The sequence below is a fragment of the Pseudorasbora parva genome, chromosome 17, assembly GCF_024679245.1.
Source record: "Pseudorasbora parva isolate DD20220531a chromosome 17, ASM2467924v1, whole genome shotgun sequence".
NCBI lineage: Eukaryota > Metazoa > Chordata > Actinopteri > Cypriniformes > Gobionidae > Pseudorasbora > Pseudorasbora parva.
In genome coordinates, this window is record NC_090188.1 from 20903264 (window position 1) to 20922947 (window position 19684).

Below are 19684 nucleotides of genomic sequence, written 5' to 3' on the forward strand. Positions count from 1 at the left end.
GCAAAGAGGCGCATGAGCAGACCGTGCTGGAGACTCTGGCTTCTGCTCATGTTAATGGAGCGGTGACAAATATCACATTGTCCGCATATCATCTCTAATCCCGCTACTGCAGCCGCTTCATGTAGCTTAAAATAGAAATAGTCATAGTTGTGACGGAGCTCTTTAATTTTTATGAAATGGAATAATTTTCTCATTCCAAAACACGAATAATGGAATCACGAATACATTTATTTTCACTCGACTGTATCATTCACAATTCTGCATTTTTTTGTTTGTCAAAATTATACAATAGATATGAGCGGACCTAGAAGAGTAAAAACAATAGAATGAGTATGGGATTAATTATGTAAGCTACTTTTTATAAACAAAATATTGTATTTGTTTTGAATGTGTAGGACTATTATTAATTAAATACATATAAAAAAATAATAAAGTAAATAATAATAATAATAATTATTAATAATAATAATATTTAAGAAATGCTTACCTATTAGTAATAAAATCTGCACAGCTAGACTTAATATAATTAATATAAACGCATTCTTTAACAGATATTATCCAATACACAAATGCCTATTAAATCTGTTACGAACTGAAAAATAAACACTGTAAAAACATAAAACATAGCCCCATATATATATATATATATATATATATATATATATATATATATATATATATATATATATGGCTATGTTTTACAGTGTTTATTTATATATATATATATATATATATATATATATATATATATATATATATATATATATATATACACACACACACACACACACACACACACACACACACACAAAACATGTCTAAATAAAACATCTAGCCAAGAATACAAAAAAATCCTTAATGCAAAACTAATTCGGTCAAACCCAGTGAGGAATTTTGCTCTATAATTCCATACATTGCGTCACTCCAGCCATATGCTCTGCTTTTACTTGTAGCCAAAATGGTAACTTTATTATTTTAAGCCAAACACTCAAACAAACAAAGGCAGAAGACAACCCTTTTAACAAGACGAGTCAGTATCATTGTAATTCATTGACTTGTTTAAAACAGCCGGGTGAAAAGAGAGAAAAGAGGGGACATTAATAGGCCCAGATGCCCTCGCCCCTGTGCGCATTATTGCCTTTGTGAAAACTGAGCGAAACACTTTTAAAAGAAGGCCAGCTCAATCCATCAAATTGTCTGAAAATTGTGAGGAAAATTCAAAAACCATATGGCCTCCAAACGTTTGTGTCCTTTTTATTCGGTGGGACACGCTTGTCTCCGTATTGAGAGCCGCGGGAGGCAGAGCATGCTTCATTGTAGCTTGTCACATCAGGGGAGACTGCTCATTTGTCCCCAGTTTTCACGCCTTACGCTAGAAATGACTGCATCTCTTCGCTTTGCAGGGAAATAGCGTCTTTCAACCGCAGAGAAACGGGCCAAAAACCCTGCGTTTTTGGGCATCCTTTATGCGCGCATTCATCAATCCAGATTTCCGTTTCTCACACACATCCATTGTGGATATTGAAACACATCGTGGGGACAGGAAAACATGTTATGCCATTTTGAAAATCAAAAAGCGTAAAATGTCAAATCTAAAACACGTTTAATTCATTTTAAAGCGTGTTGGTGCAGGAAATAAAAGTAGGCTACAAAGATAAACAACAACAACAAACAAAACAAAAAACACTTAATATAAACAAGCTTTGTTTACGTGATTGCTTATTTCGAAAACGATAAATAAGACTATCAGACTAACGTCAAAAATTTAGAGAAAGACATTTTATTTCATTTTAAATACATTACACTTTGTACACTTGGTTTAAATGGTTTCCTGGCTTAAAAGGCACTTACAGGCATACAAACCATAAGAAATATATTAAAATGTGACAATCCAGATTTAATCAGACAAGTCGATTTTTCCCCCGTGATAGCTTTTGTAGGAAATGCTCTATAATACACTATTTTATCAAACGATTTTAGTCATAGGCCAAAAAGCATAGCAGAGCCACGCAGGGCGTGTGAATTCATTTTCGGGATATTTTGAGATATCCATATAAGATCTGCAGCCGTTTTAACGAAAATAATTTCGTGAAACTAAATAAAACATGCATTCAAATGGTCAGAACCGGTAAAAAAAAAAAAAAGTTCTGCGTGGGGAATCGTGCTATAAGTGTGTGTGTCTGAAATATTATCATTGTACTTATTGCTCTTCAGCTATCTGTTTAAACGAATAGGCTAAATGATTACTATACTGCCACTGCATAAATAGATCTGAAGAAACTGTCCCATGCTTGCTTCGATTTTTTTTTTTTTTTTTTATATATTTGCTTTTAATACAAGTCATTTAATACATTTGGTGCATTAATGGCACTTTCAACTCTATGGATTTAGAGGACCATTTTAGGAAAAAAAGGGTAAATAATACCGAAGCTGTTCAAGGAAAATCAGTCATCGACATCAATTTCCTCGTCTTCATCCTCTGAACACTCTTTGCTCGTTGTGTGGTCTGTAAATGGTGACGACGGTGACATGTGGAGTTTGTTGGTGTCTTCGTGCTCGTGATTAAATCGCGATGGAGACTTGGTCATTGATTCTCCGAGAGTGCCATTGACGCATTTCTCTAGGTCTGCTAGTTTGGCCATTTTCTCTAAAGGTACATTGCCTACTGCTTTGGCCGACTCCACGTCCGCTTTCATCTCCTCCAGGTCTCTTTTGAGTTTGGCTCGGCGGTTCTGGAACCAGGTGATGACTTGAGCATTCGTGAGCCCGAGCTGCTGAGCGATCTGATCCCGATCAGCAGGAGACAGATATTTCTGATACAGAAATCTTTTCTCCAATTCGTAGATTTGGTGATTGGTAAAGGCTGTTCTTGACTTCCTCCGCTTTTTGGGGGTATTCCTCTGACCGAAGAGTGTCATGCCGTCTCTTCCTAAAACGAACAAAACAATAAAAACAAAAATAAAAAAATAGTGCAGCGACATTAAAATGCATTCAGAGACTGCTACTTTTCTTTAATGAGTGGCAGCAAAAACAGGCCTGTAAAATATAAATAATAATAATATATAATTCCCCCCCCCCCACACACACACACAAATATCCTAGTTTTTATTTGTTTAGCTTCAATTGACAGATAGGCCTGAAAATATGGATATTTCCTATTTGTAATTGCACGTGCACACATTTTAGCCGTTTTTTTAAAATATATTTTTAATTGTACATGGATAGCCTATATAATTTAACCATGCACCCAGAATTAATGTAACATTTTTGTGCTTTTTTTTGTTTTGTTTTTTGGTTATTTTAACCAATGCATTCGATAATCCAAAACAAGTTTAACAAAATAAAACGTAAAAAAAATCCAATGCTGAGTTTCAGTTCAGCTGTTGAAAACATTTTTGAATGATAGTTTTTTTTGGAATAGCGTCCCTAGAAAACGATATCACAATCTGACAGCCTTAATACATTTTTGCACACACAGCGGGCCTTTTGTTTACCTTCTGCCGCTTGTAGAACACTGACTTCCAGTCCCTTGAAGGTTTTGCTGGCGAGCTCCTCCAGAGCGCACAGTGGAGATGTCTGGGTGAGCAGCGCGCGGTTGGAGAGAGGATGGCCCGTGGATGGGTGCTTCTCACCGGACGAGAGCAGGTGCGCCGTCCCGCAAATCGTGTAACTTCGTTTGACTGATGGTTTGTTTAAAATATCCTCTATGCTGAACGGAGTGAGGGGCTTGTTTGAGTTAGCAGGGGGAGGAAGATGGTCCAACGGACTGCGCCTTCGATCCTCAACCGAGGCGCCTTTTGCGTCTTCTTTGGAGGTCATTATTTGTCTTTTTAGCTTGTTTAAAAAAAAGAGTGTTTTTTTTTTTTTTTTAATTTGCAACAGCTCAGTTTATAAAAAACTATTGAGAGCAATTTGAATGAGAAGATATCTCCAAATCCTTTGGAATTAGATGTAGCCGATCAGCAGCATGATGTTGCTTTTGCCGCAGGGTTGGAGAACTTTCAGTCTTTCTTTAAAAAGCCGCGTCTGCTGTCCTCAGCTCCAGGATAACGGTTGAGCTTCAGTGAGAAGCAGCCTGACAACCTCTGATGCTTCAGTGGAAACAGTCAGCCTCAAAAGCAGCCAGAATTGACTATTACTAACAAGTTATTCTTGATAGCAAGACAATCAATTACATCCAGTGGCACTTTCTCTCTCTCTCTCTCTCTCTCCCTCCCTCTCTCTTTCTTTCTTTCTTTCTCTCTCCCTCTTGCTCTTTGACTATGTTGCAGTCCGATGCAGACTTTAGCAGGAAAGGAGCCCCGTTAATTAGAGGGCATGGCCGGGAGGAGGAGCTCAGCCGGATTACACTTAACGCTTCCACTCTTTATTACAAATTAATGATTTGTCGATATTCTCTTCGTTCTTATTTACACTTTTGTACCACGTTATTGTAATACGGCACATTTAAATATTTGTTAAAATATTTAAAGCAGAATTAAATAGCGGGGGGGGGGGCGTATAGCTGTCGATGCTTGCAGTTAAAAATAAATGTGCGCTTTAAAAAAGTATAATATATTTTTATAGTTTGTTTACGACATTTATTTTAGAGTCAGGTAGTATATCAAGGCTGATAATTGTGGATTGAACAAAATAAGTGTGCGTCTGCGTGTGTTCTCGCGCGCAATTGTGTGTGTGTGTGTGTGTGTGTGTGTGTGTGTGTGTGTGTGTGTGTGAGTGAGAGAGAGAGAGAGAGAGAGAGAGAGAGAGAGAGAGAGAGAGAGAGAGAGAGAGAGAGAGATCGTCCCCTTCAGCTGCACCAAATCTTCTTTGCCATAATTCAAGCTCAAAGGGCCAGCTCACATCAGCAGTAAGATATTTCATCTCTAAAAATCGACTGCTGTTCAATCCCGGTATTTTTGGCATTATGGGATATATTTTTCGTCGGTTTACGTGGAACGAGGGTAAACTAACAGATGCAAAAAAATAAAATAAAATAAAAAATAAAACCATGTAAAATAGCTAATTTTAACTTAATTACAATACAATTCATTAGGCTATAACCGACTGAATTTTTGGCGCATATTCATTTCAGATAATTAGTGCATTGATTAAAGCATCTAATTATTGTTTTTGCATTGTTCCGTCGTGTAGCCTACTTTAGCGTAACGAGGCCTCGGTTAAATTGGCAGAATAAGGCTGAAGCTTACCACGAGGGACGTCGGATAACAGCCGCGTATGGCGGATAAAGGCTGATCTACAGCATGAGAAAACAGTGCGTTTTGTTAGTAGACTATGGCTCCATTACAGAAAGTTTTTCTCTTTTTTTTTTTGCTGCTTTGTTAGTCATTTGTTTAAATGTTCTTAAAGTGAATTTATTCCAAAAACAGACTATTATTTTGTATCAATGTTTAACAACAATAATTCATATTTAGTTATATAATTTACATAATAGCCTATTAATCGTAAATTATGCTATTTATTCTTGCAGCGAGTAATTCGGCAAAAACATTAATCATAACAACAGCTACTAGCAAAACAACATAAACATCACCTTTGCATGCATTGCCTAAACAAATTAACAGTCCACTGACAATGAACGGCAAAACACACACACAAAAAGGATACAGAGGCAGGTGTTTACGTCTGTGTGACATGATCATTTAGTGTTGCCTACAGTGAGCAGAACGCCTGCGTAAGCAGATATGACGCAATGAAATGCCATGGAAGATACCACTACTGAATTGATACGCATAGCCTACAACATTGCGCGATTTACAATGAAAAAAATTCTGTAAATAGGCCTACTACTTATATTTGATGACCGTTCATAATGCATTGTTTGATCGAATAATTACAACAAATTAAAATATTCGATAATTATCATACTGAACAAATATCTGTGAAAAGAAGCGTTATAGCCGTTGATTTGTTATTGTGCCAAACTTATGATATTTTTTTATTATTATCATTGTTAATATTATTATTATTATTATTATTATTATTATTATTATTATTATTATTATTATTATTATTATTATTAAGTACCTAAGGTTCGTGCACAGCGAGCACGTCCAACTTGAAGGGGATTGTCTGAAAGACTGGCCAAAAATATGAGTAAATATAAAGTAATTTTTCATTACATGAATAGCAATGGCTATTCTGCATGCGTCTATAATGACTCAGAGGGTTTTACTCCAGTGAACGTCTGTCTGGACAGTTTTATTCCATAATTTATTCTTTGCATCCGACTCTGAGAGCTCCGATTTCACAGGCAATATCGGATCTTTTCACCAACTTTTATTCACATGACCTTTCTGGGGATTGTAAATTATCTGCCCACACATCTGGTAAGATGGATATATAATGTTGATACTGTCTAAACTGAGAGGTCATTTTTCACTTTTCACGAGAGAAAGGTTTTATTTGACAACTATTTTATTTCGTTTCCCCCTATATATATATTTTCCAACATAAAATTAACTAACCGTTTTAACTCGGCAGACAACTTTAATATTTTGGTAATGTTATGGGCATAGTGGAACTACTAATACATATGCTACTCAGATAATAACAGTAATAAATATAGCTGCAAGCAGCAATTGTCGGGGCCAAGCGCAAAGAAGAAGACAAGACATGCCAGTATGGCTGGAAGTGTCAAACCAACTGCAACAATGAGCCATTAAAGAATTATTAAGTTGATTTTAGGCAAAAAAGCAGTACAATTTTAAATACAGTCAATAATAATGATTTAATGGTTTATCATTTTCGACCAATAGGTGGCACTGTTACTAAACTGATGTGGTGTAGTCAGATTGAGGAGACAATGACACATGCAAAGTTTGGTGTCAATATGTCAAAGCATTGCAGAGATACAGCTGTTTTGTCTATCAACACGAAATCCATAATTATTTGTTCACATGGTCTGGAGACGATACGATTTAATTTTGGTGAAAATTGGAGAAACGGTCTAGGATGAGTTTGAAAAAGTAGGTTTTTAACCAGTAACAAGATAGAGGGGAGAGAGGTTTGCCAAATATGGGAAAAATTGGTATCTATGTTCTCAGCATGAGCCATAGAATGATTTATAACCAGTCTCATTGCAATAGGCTAATTTAATCAAAAGTTATTAGCATTTTTGTACACTTTATTACAACTTTTGACCACAAGGTGGCGTTGCCCGAAAACTTTTTGAGTACCTTCAGGACATAGAGCGGAAGACACATACTGAGTTTTGTAATTATACACTAATGCATTTGTAAAGTATAGCATATGCATTTTATACCCTAATACTGCATTGAAGTCAATGGGAATTTCATGTTTGGTTCTATTATAGCGCCACCAAGAGGCACAATCCCACCATTTTTTATATGTCCTCTGAGTGAGCCCATACATATGTGTGTCGAGTTTGGTGAAAACATCTCATTTTGTTTTGGAGTTATAAACAGTTGTATGAAAAAAACACGTAAAAAATGACTGACACCTGACTTTGATTGGATTTTACTACCCCTTACTATCAATATTTTGACATTTGGGAATTAGTGTATAGCTATCGACCTATGTTTCCGAACTTCCGGCGCTGGTTTCGTCTCGATCGGAATGAAAATATAGAATGAACTACTATTAGATATTACATATTTTAAGAAGTAAAATGAATTTTAAAAGGAAGGGACATTTAATGGAATTTGTATGTTTCATTTTATTGTTGTGGGCCCGAGCACTGATGGCTGGTCTACATGTCAATATTTAGTCAGTTATATTGTCACCTGTGGGCAAGAGTAAATTATGATTAACTACTTATTAAGATTGAACCAAAACAACATCATATTTGGTCAGTCTAATAGTTAATAGACTTAATGATGTTAAATTTCAAAGATCTTGAGTTTTGTTGAACATGTCCGTGGTATCCTGACAAAGTCTGATGTTTCGGCAAAATTTTAGTTATTCATAGTGCCACTAGCTGGTCAAGTCGCCTTTATTTATATAGCACTTTTAACAAGTCCAGTTTCAAAGCAGCTTCACAGTTTTAACAGGAAAATAATGCAACAGATTTTGTACAACTGCTCTGTTGAAACTGGTGATGTTATCCAGCTAATTTCAATTATCATGTAGTGTCAATGCGGGCAGATCAGTAATATAGTTGAAATATAGGTGTCCCCAACTGAGCAAGCCAAGCCAAATGCAACGGTGGCAAGGAACCAAAACTCCTTCAGGGCCAGGATGGAGATAAAAAAATCTTGGGAGAAACCAGGCTAAGTCGGGGTGCCAGTTCTCCTCTGGCCGACGAACAAACAGTGTATGATTATTATTTTGCGTATAACAGTGTATGATTATTTTTTACCTTTTAAACTGGCAACATTACAGTTCAGAAGTCATATTAGATAAATAGATATTCGTAAGATCATTTGATAGATTAGAGTTGTCGTGCCGGAGACAGGTTTATAAGGATGTCTTTTCGAGTCTGCATTTACAGGGCAGAGTTTAATTGACACACTCTCTTCAGACATTTCAGGGATGCATTGGTCATGTCCTGGCACAGGTCCACCCTCTGATCAGAGTACAGCCCAGTAGCAGGAAGTGTGGTAAATACAAATGATTGATATAGTCCTCCTATTTTTATATACTTAAATGCATATTGCCCACCGTGCTCTGTGTTCCTACAACCACAAGGTAGTGGTGGCACAGTTGCGAGGACCCTTTTATTCCTCTTGCAGCTTCAATGTAGTTTTGTATTTTTTACTTTTTGGGACCTCAGGAAGAGTAGTCACTGCCTAGGTATTGGCTAATGGGGATCCAAATAAACAAATAAACTTAGATCATAGATGGGAAAGAGCATTCATGGGTAAATTAACTAAGGAAAAATATAATATCATAGCTTTTTTAGGTGTCCTCAAAGGGGTCCATAAATATATGTCAAATTTGTTGTAAATATCTAATTTTCTTTTAAAGTTATAGCAAAATATATTTGAGAGCATGGGCTGCATTGATTGGATTTTTTTTTTCTTCCAAAATTTTGGCTTTGTTTTGGTCATTATTGTTTAGCTATTGACCTATGTAAGTATTCAGAATTTCCTATTGTGGTTTTGTTTTAATTGGACTAACTGTTTCCTACATTCGCAAAGGTTTTTTAGGTGCTAAAGTACACCTTTTTACAAACCATAAGGTGAAACCAGGAATGTTTGGTATTATTGGACTCGGCAAGGATTCAGGAGTCTAATGAGGTGAATACTGTGAAAAACACTGGCTTGAAAATTCTCAGGCTCCTTCAGGGCATTGCGCCAATGAAGTATGCTTTGTTTGTGATACGCCATTGTCCTCATAGACTATCATGGCACCAAGGATAAAGACAATGAATGCCCATTTTCATCTGACTAATGTTTGGGTGCGTATATTGCCAGTTTCATGAGTTTTTCCCCTGTTATAGCGCCACCAAGTGATCAATCGTTGCGATTTTTTTCATGTGATCTCAGACTGATCTCACTCACACGTGACCTTAATGTGGTGGAAATATCTCGTTCTGTTCACAAGTTATAGCCATTTTATTAAATAAGGTCCCTGTCACATCAAACATTTTGGCTCCCCTTAGCAACCATAAATCAAAATGTTTTTTTTTTTTTATAATTATTGATAGTCTCTCTCCAGAGAACATTTCTGCAGTGGTTTGGTTCCGATCAGTCAAATAAGCTGGGAGTAATTTGCAAAAGTAGGTTTTACAAAAAACCTAAAATATCTCGAAATTGGCGCCTGAAGGGCGAGCAAATCCGAGATATGCATTTTGTCCGTCTCGAGCCAAGGATTCCAGCAATATAAGACACTCGAGGCTAAGCCTTACGGTTGAGGAGTTATGAGCCGTTTCGTACTTTTGGTCGCCGTTTCGTACTTTTGATCGCTGTAGCGCCCCCGTCAGGCCGATCGGGGCGGGCTTCGGTGACGTCTGCAGTGGTTGTGAGTACTACCAGCCCTGAAAGTTTCAAGTCTCTACGACTTACGGTTTGGTCTGCCCGAGCAGTTTTAGCTGGAAAATGATGCATCATGGGGAAATGAACAGTTCCAATAGGGTTTCAGCCTGACGCCTGACTTTGATTGGATTTTACTACCCCTTACTATCAAAATTTTGAGATTTGGCCTCACGACTGTGCCTAGCGACCTATGTTTCCGAACTTCTGACGCTGGTTTCGTCTCGATCGGACCAGTGGTTTCGAAGATATCGGCTAATTTTCTTAAAGCGCTAAATTACAACGGTGCACAAACCATACGCAGAAACCTGGCAAGTGTGGTATCGTTGGACTCGGCAACGATTCAGGAGTCTAAGGAGATGAGTCCCGTGAAAATAAGTCAACCACACCCAAAGTTATAAGCACTTTTTAAAAAAAAATCTCAACTAGGTGGCGCTGTTTCGAAACTTCTCAGGCTACTTCAGGGCATCGTGGTGATGACCCATGCCGAGTTTCGTAACAATCCGTTCATGCGTTCATAAAATACAGCATTTTGGCACATAATTCAAGATGGCCGACAGCCAAAATGGCCGACATGGTAAAATTGGACATCAGTCGACTCGGTATGACGTCTCGAATCTGACGAGACCACTTTTGTGATTTTTGGGCAAACGGTTCAGCAAAAAAAAAGCAAAAATAGCCATTTTTCCTATCTCCGGGCCAGTAGGTGGCGCTGCGCCGAAACGCAGCAGGTTGCCTCAAGACATGCTTGTGCCAACATGTACCAAGTTTGGTCTGAATACGATAAAGCGTTGCGGAGATACAGCCATACGTCTGTTTTCGCAAGCGCTACGTAAAATTTGTTTGCGCGTTTAACGGAAAAGATTTGACGAATCAACTTGAATTCCATAACTTTTTGTCGACACTGGCTGCAGATGATCTGGTTCAATTTTCATGCAAATCGGACGAACAGTCTAGGACGAGTTCGCAAAAGTAGGATTTTGGGGAAATTCAAAATGGCGGGAAACATATAATGTCGGAAATGACGTCATAGGGTGCTTTCGGATTGGCAGGAGCTCAGAAATCTGAGGAAACAAGAATTTTGTTTCTAGCCCTTAAGGTTCAAAAGTTATTAGCATAAACATGAGTGCAACTTTGGACAGGTGGTGGCGCTAGAGGGATTGAGTTGGAGACACCAAAATTGGTGTATTTAATGTTGGGACTGCCCTCTATCAGAATGTCAAATCGTTACAACTTTCCCGCAATCGGTTCTATGGGCTGCCATAGACCTCCATGGCGGAAGAAGAAAGTGCGACAACGGTTTCAATAGGTGCCTCCGCACCTTCGGTGCTTGGCCCCTAATAAAAAGGCAATAAAAAGGGTATAAAAAGGCCTATAAAAAATAGACCATAGGGTTTGAGCACTTGAGTTTTGAGCTGCTGGTTGCTAAAACTTTATCAAGCCTGGTGACATGTGCATCGCAGAGGTCAAAGGTCAATTTTTGCATTTTCAGCTCATTTATCATGAAAATGGGGTGTTTTTATTTATTTATTTTTATACCTTTTAAACTGGTATGCCTCTACTGATGGCCCGATCTCCGCCAAAGTTTGCACGCGTCTTTACAATAATGCGGCGCACATGCTCAGCCGATTTGGTGAAGTTCTGCACAAAGCAGGCAATTTTTAGTCATTTAAATGTCATTTTGCATAGGATAATATAGGGCATTTGTTTTTCACCAGTTTAACAGTTGGAGGGCCCGATCTCCGCCAAAGTTTGCACGCGTCTTTACAATAATGCGGCGCACATGCCCAGCCGATTTGGTGAAGTTCTGCGCAGAGCAGGCAATTTTTAGTCATTTAAATGTCAATTTGCATAGGATAATAATAGGGCATTTGTTTTCACCAATTTAACAGTTAAAGCGCCCCGGCGGCCATAAAAGTCTGCAAGCCTCTTTAGGGTCACGTGACGCATGCGCACGCGTGATTTCGTAAAGCTGTATGCCAATCAGGCAGGAAGAGGGCCGCTTTCAGGCCTTTAATGGGATTTTCCATAGAAATACATCATTTTGACCCCTTTTTAACCATTATAGCGCCACCAAGTGGCCGGTCCCCACGTCCTTTTTCACTTGGCCACAGAATGAGCTCTTACATAGGCGTGCTGAGTTTGGTGAAAATACCTCATTCCGTTCACGAGTTTTAGCCAATTTAGTAAAAGGGGCTACTCCCCCTTCCAACGTTTTGGCGGCCTTTAGGGTCCAGGAACCCAAATTTCCGGTTTTTTTAAATGACTTTTGACAATTAGACTCCAGAGAATCTCGCTGTGCTGGTTTGGTTCCGGTTGGGCCAAAAACCTAGGACTAGTTGGCAAAAGTAGGTTTTGCAAAAAACCCGAAATACCCGAATTTTTTCCCACTATTCCGAGCCAATCCGGGGCATGCATTTTGTCCGTCTCGAGCCAAGGATTCCAGCAATATAAGACACTCGAGGCTAAGCCTTACGGTTGAGGAGTTATGAGCCGTTTCGTACTTTTGGTCGCCGTTTCGTACTTTTGATCGCTGTAGCGCCCCCGTCAGGCCGATCGGGGCGGGCTTCGGTGACGTCTGCAGTGGTTGTGAGTACTACCAGCCCTGAAAGTTTCAAGTCTCTACGACTTACGGTTTGGTCTGCCCGAGCAGTTTTAGCTGGAAAATGATGCATCATGGGGAAATGAACAGTTCCAATAGGGTTTCAGCCTGACGCCTGACTTTGATTGGATTTTACTACCCCTTACTATCAAAATTTTGAGATTTGGCCTCACGACTGTGCCTAGCGACCTATGTTTCCGAACTTCTGACGCTGGTTTCGTCTCGATCGGACCAGTGGTTTCGAAGATATCGGCTAATTTTCTTAAAGCGCTAAATTACAACGGTGCACAAACCATACGCAGAAACCTGGCAAGTGTGGTATCGTTGGACTCGGCAACGATTCAGGAGTCTAAGGAGATGAGTCCCGTGAAAATAAGTCAACCACACCCAAAGTTATAAGCACTTTTTAAAAAAAAATCTCAACTAGGTGGCGCTGTTTCGAAACTTCTCAGGCTACTTCAGGGCATCGTGGTGATGACCCATGCCGAGTTTCGTAACAATCCGTTCATGCGTTCATAAAATACAGCATTTTGGCACATAATTCAAGATGGCCGACAGCCAAAATGGCCGACATGGTAAAATTGGACATCAGTCGACTCGGTATGACGTCTCGAATCTGACGAGACCACTTTTGTGATTTTTGGGCAAACGGTTCAGCAAAAAAAAAGCAAAAATAGCCATTTTTCCTATCTCCGGGCCAGTAGGTGGCGCTGCGCCGAAACGCAGCAGGTTGCCTCAAGACATGCTTGTGCCAACATGTACCAAGTTTGGTCTGAATACGATAAAGCGTTGCGGAGATACAGCCATACGTCTGTTTTCGCAAGCGCTACGTAAAATTTGTTTGCGCGTTTAACGGAAAAGATTTGACGAATCAACTTGAATTCCATAACTTTTTGTCGACACTGGCTGCAGATGATCTGGTTCAATTTTCATGCAAATCGGACGAACAGTCTAGGACGAGTTCGCAAAAGTAGGATTTTGGGGAAATTCAAAATGGCGGGAAACATATAATGTCGGAAATGACGTCATAGGGTGCTTTCGGATTGGCAGGAGCTCAGAAATCTGAGGAAACAAGAATTTTGTTTCTAGCCCTTAAGGTTCAAAAGTTATTAGCATAAACATGAGTGCAACTTTGGACAGGTGGTGGCGCTAGAGGGATTGAGTTGGAGACACCAAAATTGGTGTATTTAATGTTGGGACTGCCCTCTATCAGAATGTCAAATCGTTACAACTTTCCCGCAATCGGTTCTATGGGCTGCCATAGACCTCCATGGCGGAAGAAGAAAGTGCGACAACGGTTTCAATAGGTGCCTCCGCACCTTCGGTGCTTGGCCCCTAATGATAACAAATTATTATTGCAGAATCAAATGCCTTCAGCAGGCAAACGTTTAATTAAAAATTCGACAGTTTAAATTAAAACGAAGCAAAAATTATTTTTGATCCTTTGATTATTCTTAATCCATCGCTTGCAACATTGGTAGGATATCAAACATCACTGATTTGAAATGATATTCCATATAATTAGCCACTTATTAAATAAATGTGAAAGATAGTTTTTTTTATGTTCTTGTTGAAAATGTCACCACATAAAAAGATTGGCCTGTCCCAAAAGAGTAACAGATAAATCCACTCATAACTGAGAGATTAATTGTTTGCTAGGCCTAAATGTGGACTGAACTACTGAAAGTAGCACACAAAAATGAGTTACTGTCCTTTCACAACAAGTTTCAGGCTCACATCCATCAAAACTTTCATGGTTTACATGGTTAGCACATGATCCATGCTGAGGAAAACAATGTATTCCAACACAAATATAACTTTATGGGTGCATGAAAGCACATTTTTAAGTCACAAAACATTACAGTCTATAGTTCTGGAGTTTGTCATTATTTGAATTTTACGTCACATTATTATTATTTTTCTTATTTGACTTGGTCACAACTTTTGAGTTATTTATATCCCAACAACAATAATTCATTTGGCACACATTTTGTTTGCGGCGTGGTAAAAAACTACTTTGATAGGACAAAGTGGCCTTGAGACCGAATATATATTTAATGTGACAGTCTTGGAATAAGAGAAATATATCTCCATTCATGAGATAAACGATATACAGATTCATTATGTGTGGAAAGACGAGGCATTAGCATGAATCATGCTAACCAGGCCCTGTATCTATTATTATCAACAGTAGCTTGGATTGCTGCCCAACAAAGGTGGATTAACATTTGGCAAGCACAGCACTGGCACCAAATGTCCTGTCATTACCTTCCTTCCTTCAAAAAAACAAAAAAAAATCCCATATACACAAGGTCAGCCTAATGTGATTAAGATATTTCTGAAGAGATAATCACTCCTTATTCCTGTCTAAAAACTTTTTTTGTGATGTTTTTCACTACTCAATGTTGCCATTTAAGAGCAATGCATTGTTGGAAAGACGAAACATCCCTGAACAGAAATCAGAAAATCATAACCATGCTTATTATCTATAGCGGCATTTGAACACAAATGAATGTGATTGCATGCTCCTCAGGACAGCCCTAAATACTGCACTGTTTTTGGCTGAAGTCCATATCATGCTCTAGACACCATGGATGCCCCCTGTTTTTTTTCCCCATGGCCTCTGGGGCAGCACAGAGTAATGTAACACTAGACTGAGATGCTCTGTGTCGCAATGGCCGCAGTGAAAATAATTCTGGCTGGTTAATCTGCAGCACACATGCCTCTACTACATCAATTATGTGAGAAATAGATGTGGAGCTGGCACAGGATCTGGGTGACACCAGAGCTGACGGCTTGCAGAAAAACAAGTGCCGAGTCAAGGCCTGCGCGAGGTCCATTTGGAAGGAGGATGCATGCTTCCGCTAAAAGCGGAGTAACTGTTAGGGGTGTGGTGTGTGGAGGGTATCGAGAGTGGGAGTGAGGCATGAATGCACCGAGTCTGGTGACATTTCAGTCTAAATGAAGGGCTGGGCTTTGACTGTTAAGAGAAAATGAGGGAGGATTAAGTGCAAAGGCGCTTAAAAAGACTCATCATTACTTAAAGGGTAAGAAGGAAAAAGTGGGAAAACTTTTCACTTCAAAGAAACAACATGATTACTGACTTCAGACATGACATGTATGTCATAAATAACTGAATGAATTATCCACTTAAGATCTTTGGATTGTCTACTTTAATACATGCAGACAGGAAGTAAGGAAGACGACGCGTTTCCATACAAAAAGTTGCCAATTTACGTTATGCATAAAATTGGAGTCTCGGAGTGTGCGGACGAAACGCAACTAAGACTTTCATGTTATCTTGCGTTCTGGTGTTTGTGAATGTAAACTTTTGAGACAACTCTGGAAGGGCATTATACAAATTAGGCATTTCAGAATGATCAAACCAACATTTGGGATGTTGTGCAAAGAAATGGGTCTGCTGGTTAGCCATTTATCCAATGCATTTATGCGCATGTCTTCTTATCGAACAAAACATGTATCAGTCTCAATTGAGCGCACACCTTTTTAACGGCCATCTTTAGAATTGAAATACATCTTTGCGTTTCCATCCAGTTTTTGTTATGAAATATCCCAAAATGCACATAAAAATGGGATGGAAACATAGCTATAGATAGAAGATCGAAGCAGACTAGTAGAAGTTAGTAGATCTCAATGAGTGGGAACATAACTGAAGCAGTCTCAAAAACAGTGATGAAATCGCATCAGGACATCATGTACCGTCTTATAAGGGTCTGATCAGACAGTGTTACCATTTTTGGGGGGTTGGAATGAAACCCAACACTGAAGATTGCACTGGTTATTCTTTTCTATGCAATCAAAATAAATGAGGACTATAAAGCATCACAAAAAACTGGACCATATCTTGTGCGCTATATTTATGCGAATTAATTTTATTTATATATATACATTTTTTGAAGCTCAAAAATGGACTCAATGTCATGAAAGAATGTAACAGATTTTATTTATTTATTTATTTTTTATTTATATATCCAATATTCAAGTCATTTTTTAAGCCACTGCGGTTTAAAAATGATTAAAAAGAAAAGATGCTTGTTCTTCGGAATTCCATGTATTTGTGATTCTATAAACAGTAACAGCATAGTAAATAAGATGAATATATATATATATATATATATATATATATATATATATATATATATATATATATATATATATATATATATATATATAATATAATTTTATTTTTTTAATGAAAATCTGGTTTTCATCCAGATTTCAATCATAAACATCCTGTCAATACAGTTGGCACTTGTTCGGAATTAGACACAAGCACAGCCACCCATCAAGCATCTAGCTGATAGTCAAAAGAGAGGAGAGGGGACATAGATAACAAGTAGCTCATAGTCAGACACAGCACACTTATCGCCTCTCACTTTCTGACAGACTCCTTTCTAATGCCACAGCCTGGAGAAGTTCTATGGCAGACATGAGAAATAGATCCCTGTCGGAAAAAAGATATTGGGAGGACAAAGTGTGTCAGGTCAGCACCTGAGGAAAGCTGCCATGGCACAAGCCCAGCCTCTGCCACTGAACAGCATTGAGATCCTCCTGCGGCAGACAGGATAGAGCGATGACCCATCCCTCTGCCCCTGATGGCCTTATTAAAGACATCCACTACCACACATTGACTCACTGTATGTAAATAATTCAGATGTACAGTAAGAGCATCAAAATATTATGTGGATTGTCATAACAGCAATAAGCGCAATCTTGTATGGGACGTGTGGTAAATCATACGCATAAGTATTCGTACTCAAGAGCACAAATATTGCACCCTCAAGTAACTAAAAGGATACATAATACACCGTTTCTGCCAATCTCATGTTCATCTAGAATGCCTATAGAGTAGTATCGCATCCTTCACATCTCTGAGGAGTCTTTAGTTTTATCATATTTTTAAAAGACAGTTAAGCTGTACCAGTTCTTTCCGGAAAACAACCGATGTGGAGGCGTGCAGTGGGCAGAGCTAAAGAGTCACTAGCACGCGCGCACACACACACTACATCATGACATCATCCCTGGATAACTTTCGATTCGACTATAAGTTCGTGTTTACATTATATGCACGTATGCACCTATTGCCAACAAAACAGACATTGTAGTTGCAGTTTCACTTCAACTCATGACGGGGAACCAACAAACATTTGCAAAAAACAAACTGCATCCACTGTTTCCTTAACGCTGGGTTATTTGGGATGCTGAACAAGGCTATCTTTCCCTCACAACTAAAAACACACTTCTAGTAACATTGATGATTTTGTGGTGTAAAAATGAAATGACTGCCGACGGATTCGAACGAAACTCGTTGATGGACATGCTCTTGCTCTGGTTGGTGTGTGCAAGCACTTATCCAGGAGAATTGCCCATACAAGGATTTCAGCCCTTTAAGACATGATGCAGGACGACTTAAAAAAAAACTTCAGAAACTTCTGAAGGAGTGTATTTGTCAAAGAAATACTGTCATACGTCCACCTCGTTTATAGCATGTTTAGCATGAAAATCCAACTATTTAACAGTGTAAATAAGTCAGAATGCATGAAATGGCATTAGACCCCCCCCCACTCCCCCCTTTAAATATAATAATTTAGAAAAACTTTTAAAAAAATATTTCTAATATATTTAATTTCCCATTATCAAATGAAGAACATCTGATATTCAAATTCAACTGACAATTCAGTGTGGTAACTCACTCATAATTTTATCTTAGTTTGTAATCATACTAAATAATTGTATACTCTTTATTACAGAATCGACAGAGATCTATCGGTCACGTTAGGCTGCGTCTGCTCATCAGAGCTAATTTGGGTGTGCAGTTAACACTTCCATAAGCAAAGAGAGTAAATGTGGCCCTATTAACGAATGCCTGCTGACAACAGGACAGAAATATTCTTCCCCAGCTGTGAATTCTTCTTCTTCTTTTTTTCATCCAAATGAACATGTCATGCTTCACCTGCGTTACCAACAGCATTGCCAAAAGTAAATGAACACAAACACAAACACAACAAACGTGAGTTGAGCACAACAGAAGCTCTTATCCTTTGGGCTGCTTAACTCATTATGGTTTAATCTGTGGCACCCAACTGACAACCCTGTAGTAAAATAACTATACAGATTTTATTCAATAAAAGCTGAAAAGTACTCAAAAGTGAAGAGAGGGAAAGATTTGTGAGTTCTTGTAGATTAGTGGTTCTTAACTGGTGGGTTGCATGTTCTAATAGGGCCATGGACAGTAGGGGCAAACAATGTATGTTAAATGCATTTTTAATGGGAACCATTTAAAGGGAAAATCAAAAGGATATATAAGCAGAAAAACTTTTCATACTTTGTAGTTAACATCTGGCACTGCCCTCATCCTAGAAAACTATGAATAAAACTATGCAAAGAAAAAAAGGAAAATACTCAACACTATATTAAAAGATATGATTACCATGACTTTTCTTTTAAGCTACACTGTATGATATTTTCCCCCATCTAGCGGTGTAAAGGTATATGATAATCCAGTGAATATTAGTTTCTGTTCCTATCAATTCCGATTTCGTTTTAACTCCTACGGTGGCTGATTTAGTCCAAGATTAACATGGCTTACAGTTCGACCTCGTCCATGAGTGCCATCGAGTGTTAAAACGCAAAAAGCGAAGCTTGAATTTACGGGTATGTCCCTCTTTGGCTAATGTACTTTCAAGATGGAGGGTCAACATGGCGACCAGCATTCGAACCCCTCACCCGTATGTATTTTCAATGGCATATTATAAACTTATGAAAATACTTTATTACTTGAAAGAAGTAAATATACATTAATGAGCACATATATTTTTGAAAGAACTAACTGTTTTTAGTAAGAATAAACAAAACAAAAAGTTACACAGTGTAGCTTTAAATAAATGATTTTTTATTCAGCAAGGGCACATTAAATTGATCAAAAGTCACAGATAGGACATTTATAATGTTACAAAAATACTGCCCCTTTGAACTTTCTAATAATCCTGAAAAAAAGCACAACTGTTTACATTTTTAATAATAATACGCAACAGAAAGAAATGTTTCTTGAGCACCAAATCTACATATTACAATGGTATATGTTAGATCACGTGTCACTGAAGACTGGAGTAATGATGCTGAAAAT

The 19684-nt window shown here is 38.3% G+C and overlaps 1 protein-coding gene across 1 annotated transcript; it reads right to left on the minus strand.

Annotated features, from left to right (window-relative positions):
• Nucleotides 1-2300: 2300 nt before the first annotated feature.
• Nucleotides 2301-4344, minus strand: lbx1a (ladybird homeobox 1a). The gene is made up of 2 exons (XM_067421428.1): nucleotides 3495-4344; nucleotides 2301-2929 (listed from the first exon to the last, which is right to left on the minus strand). The coding sequence occupies exons 1-2, from the start codon at nucleotides 3817-3819 to the stop codon at nucleotides 2445-2447; spliced, it is 810 nt and encodes a 269-aa protein (XP_067277529.1). The 5' UTR covers nucleotides 3820-4344; the 3' UTR covers nucleotides 2301-2444.
• Nucleotides 4345-19684: the final 15340 nt, after the last annotated feature.

Bases quoted from the DNA above. Each gene is read 5' to 3' on its own strand.
- lbx1a (XM_067421428.1), bottom strand. From the start codon at position 3,819: ATGACCTCCAAAGAAGACGCAAAAGGCGCCTCGGTTGAGGATCGAAGG. The intron at 2,930-3,494 runs GTAAACAAAAGG...TGTTCGTTTTAG, and splicing joins TGTTCTACAAGCGGCAGAAG to GAAGAGACGGCATGACACTC.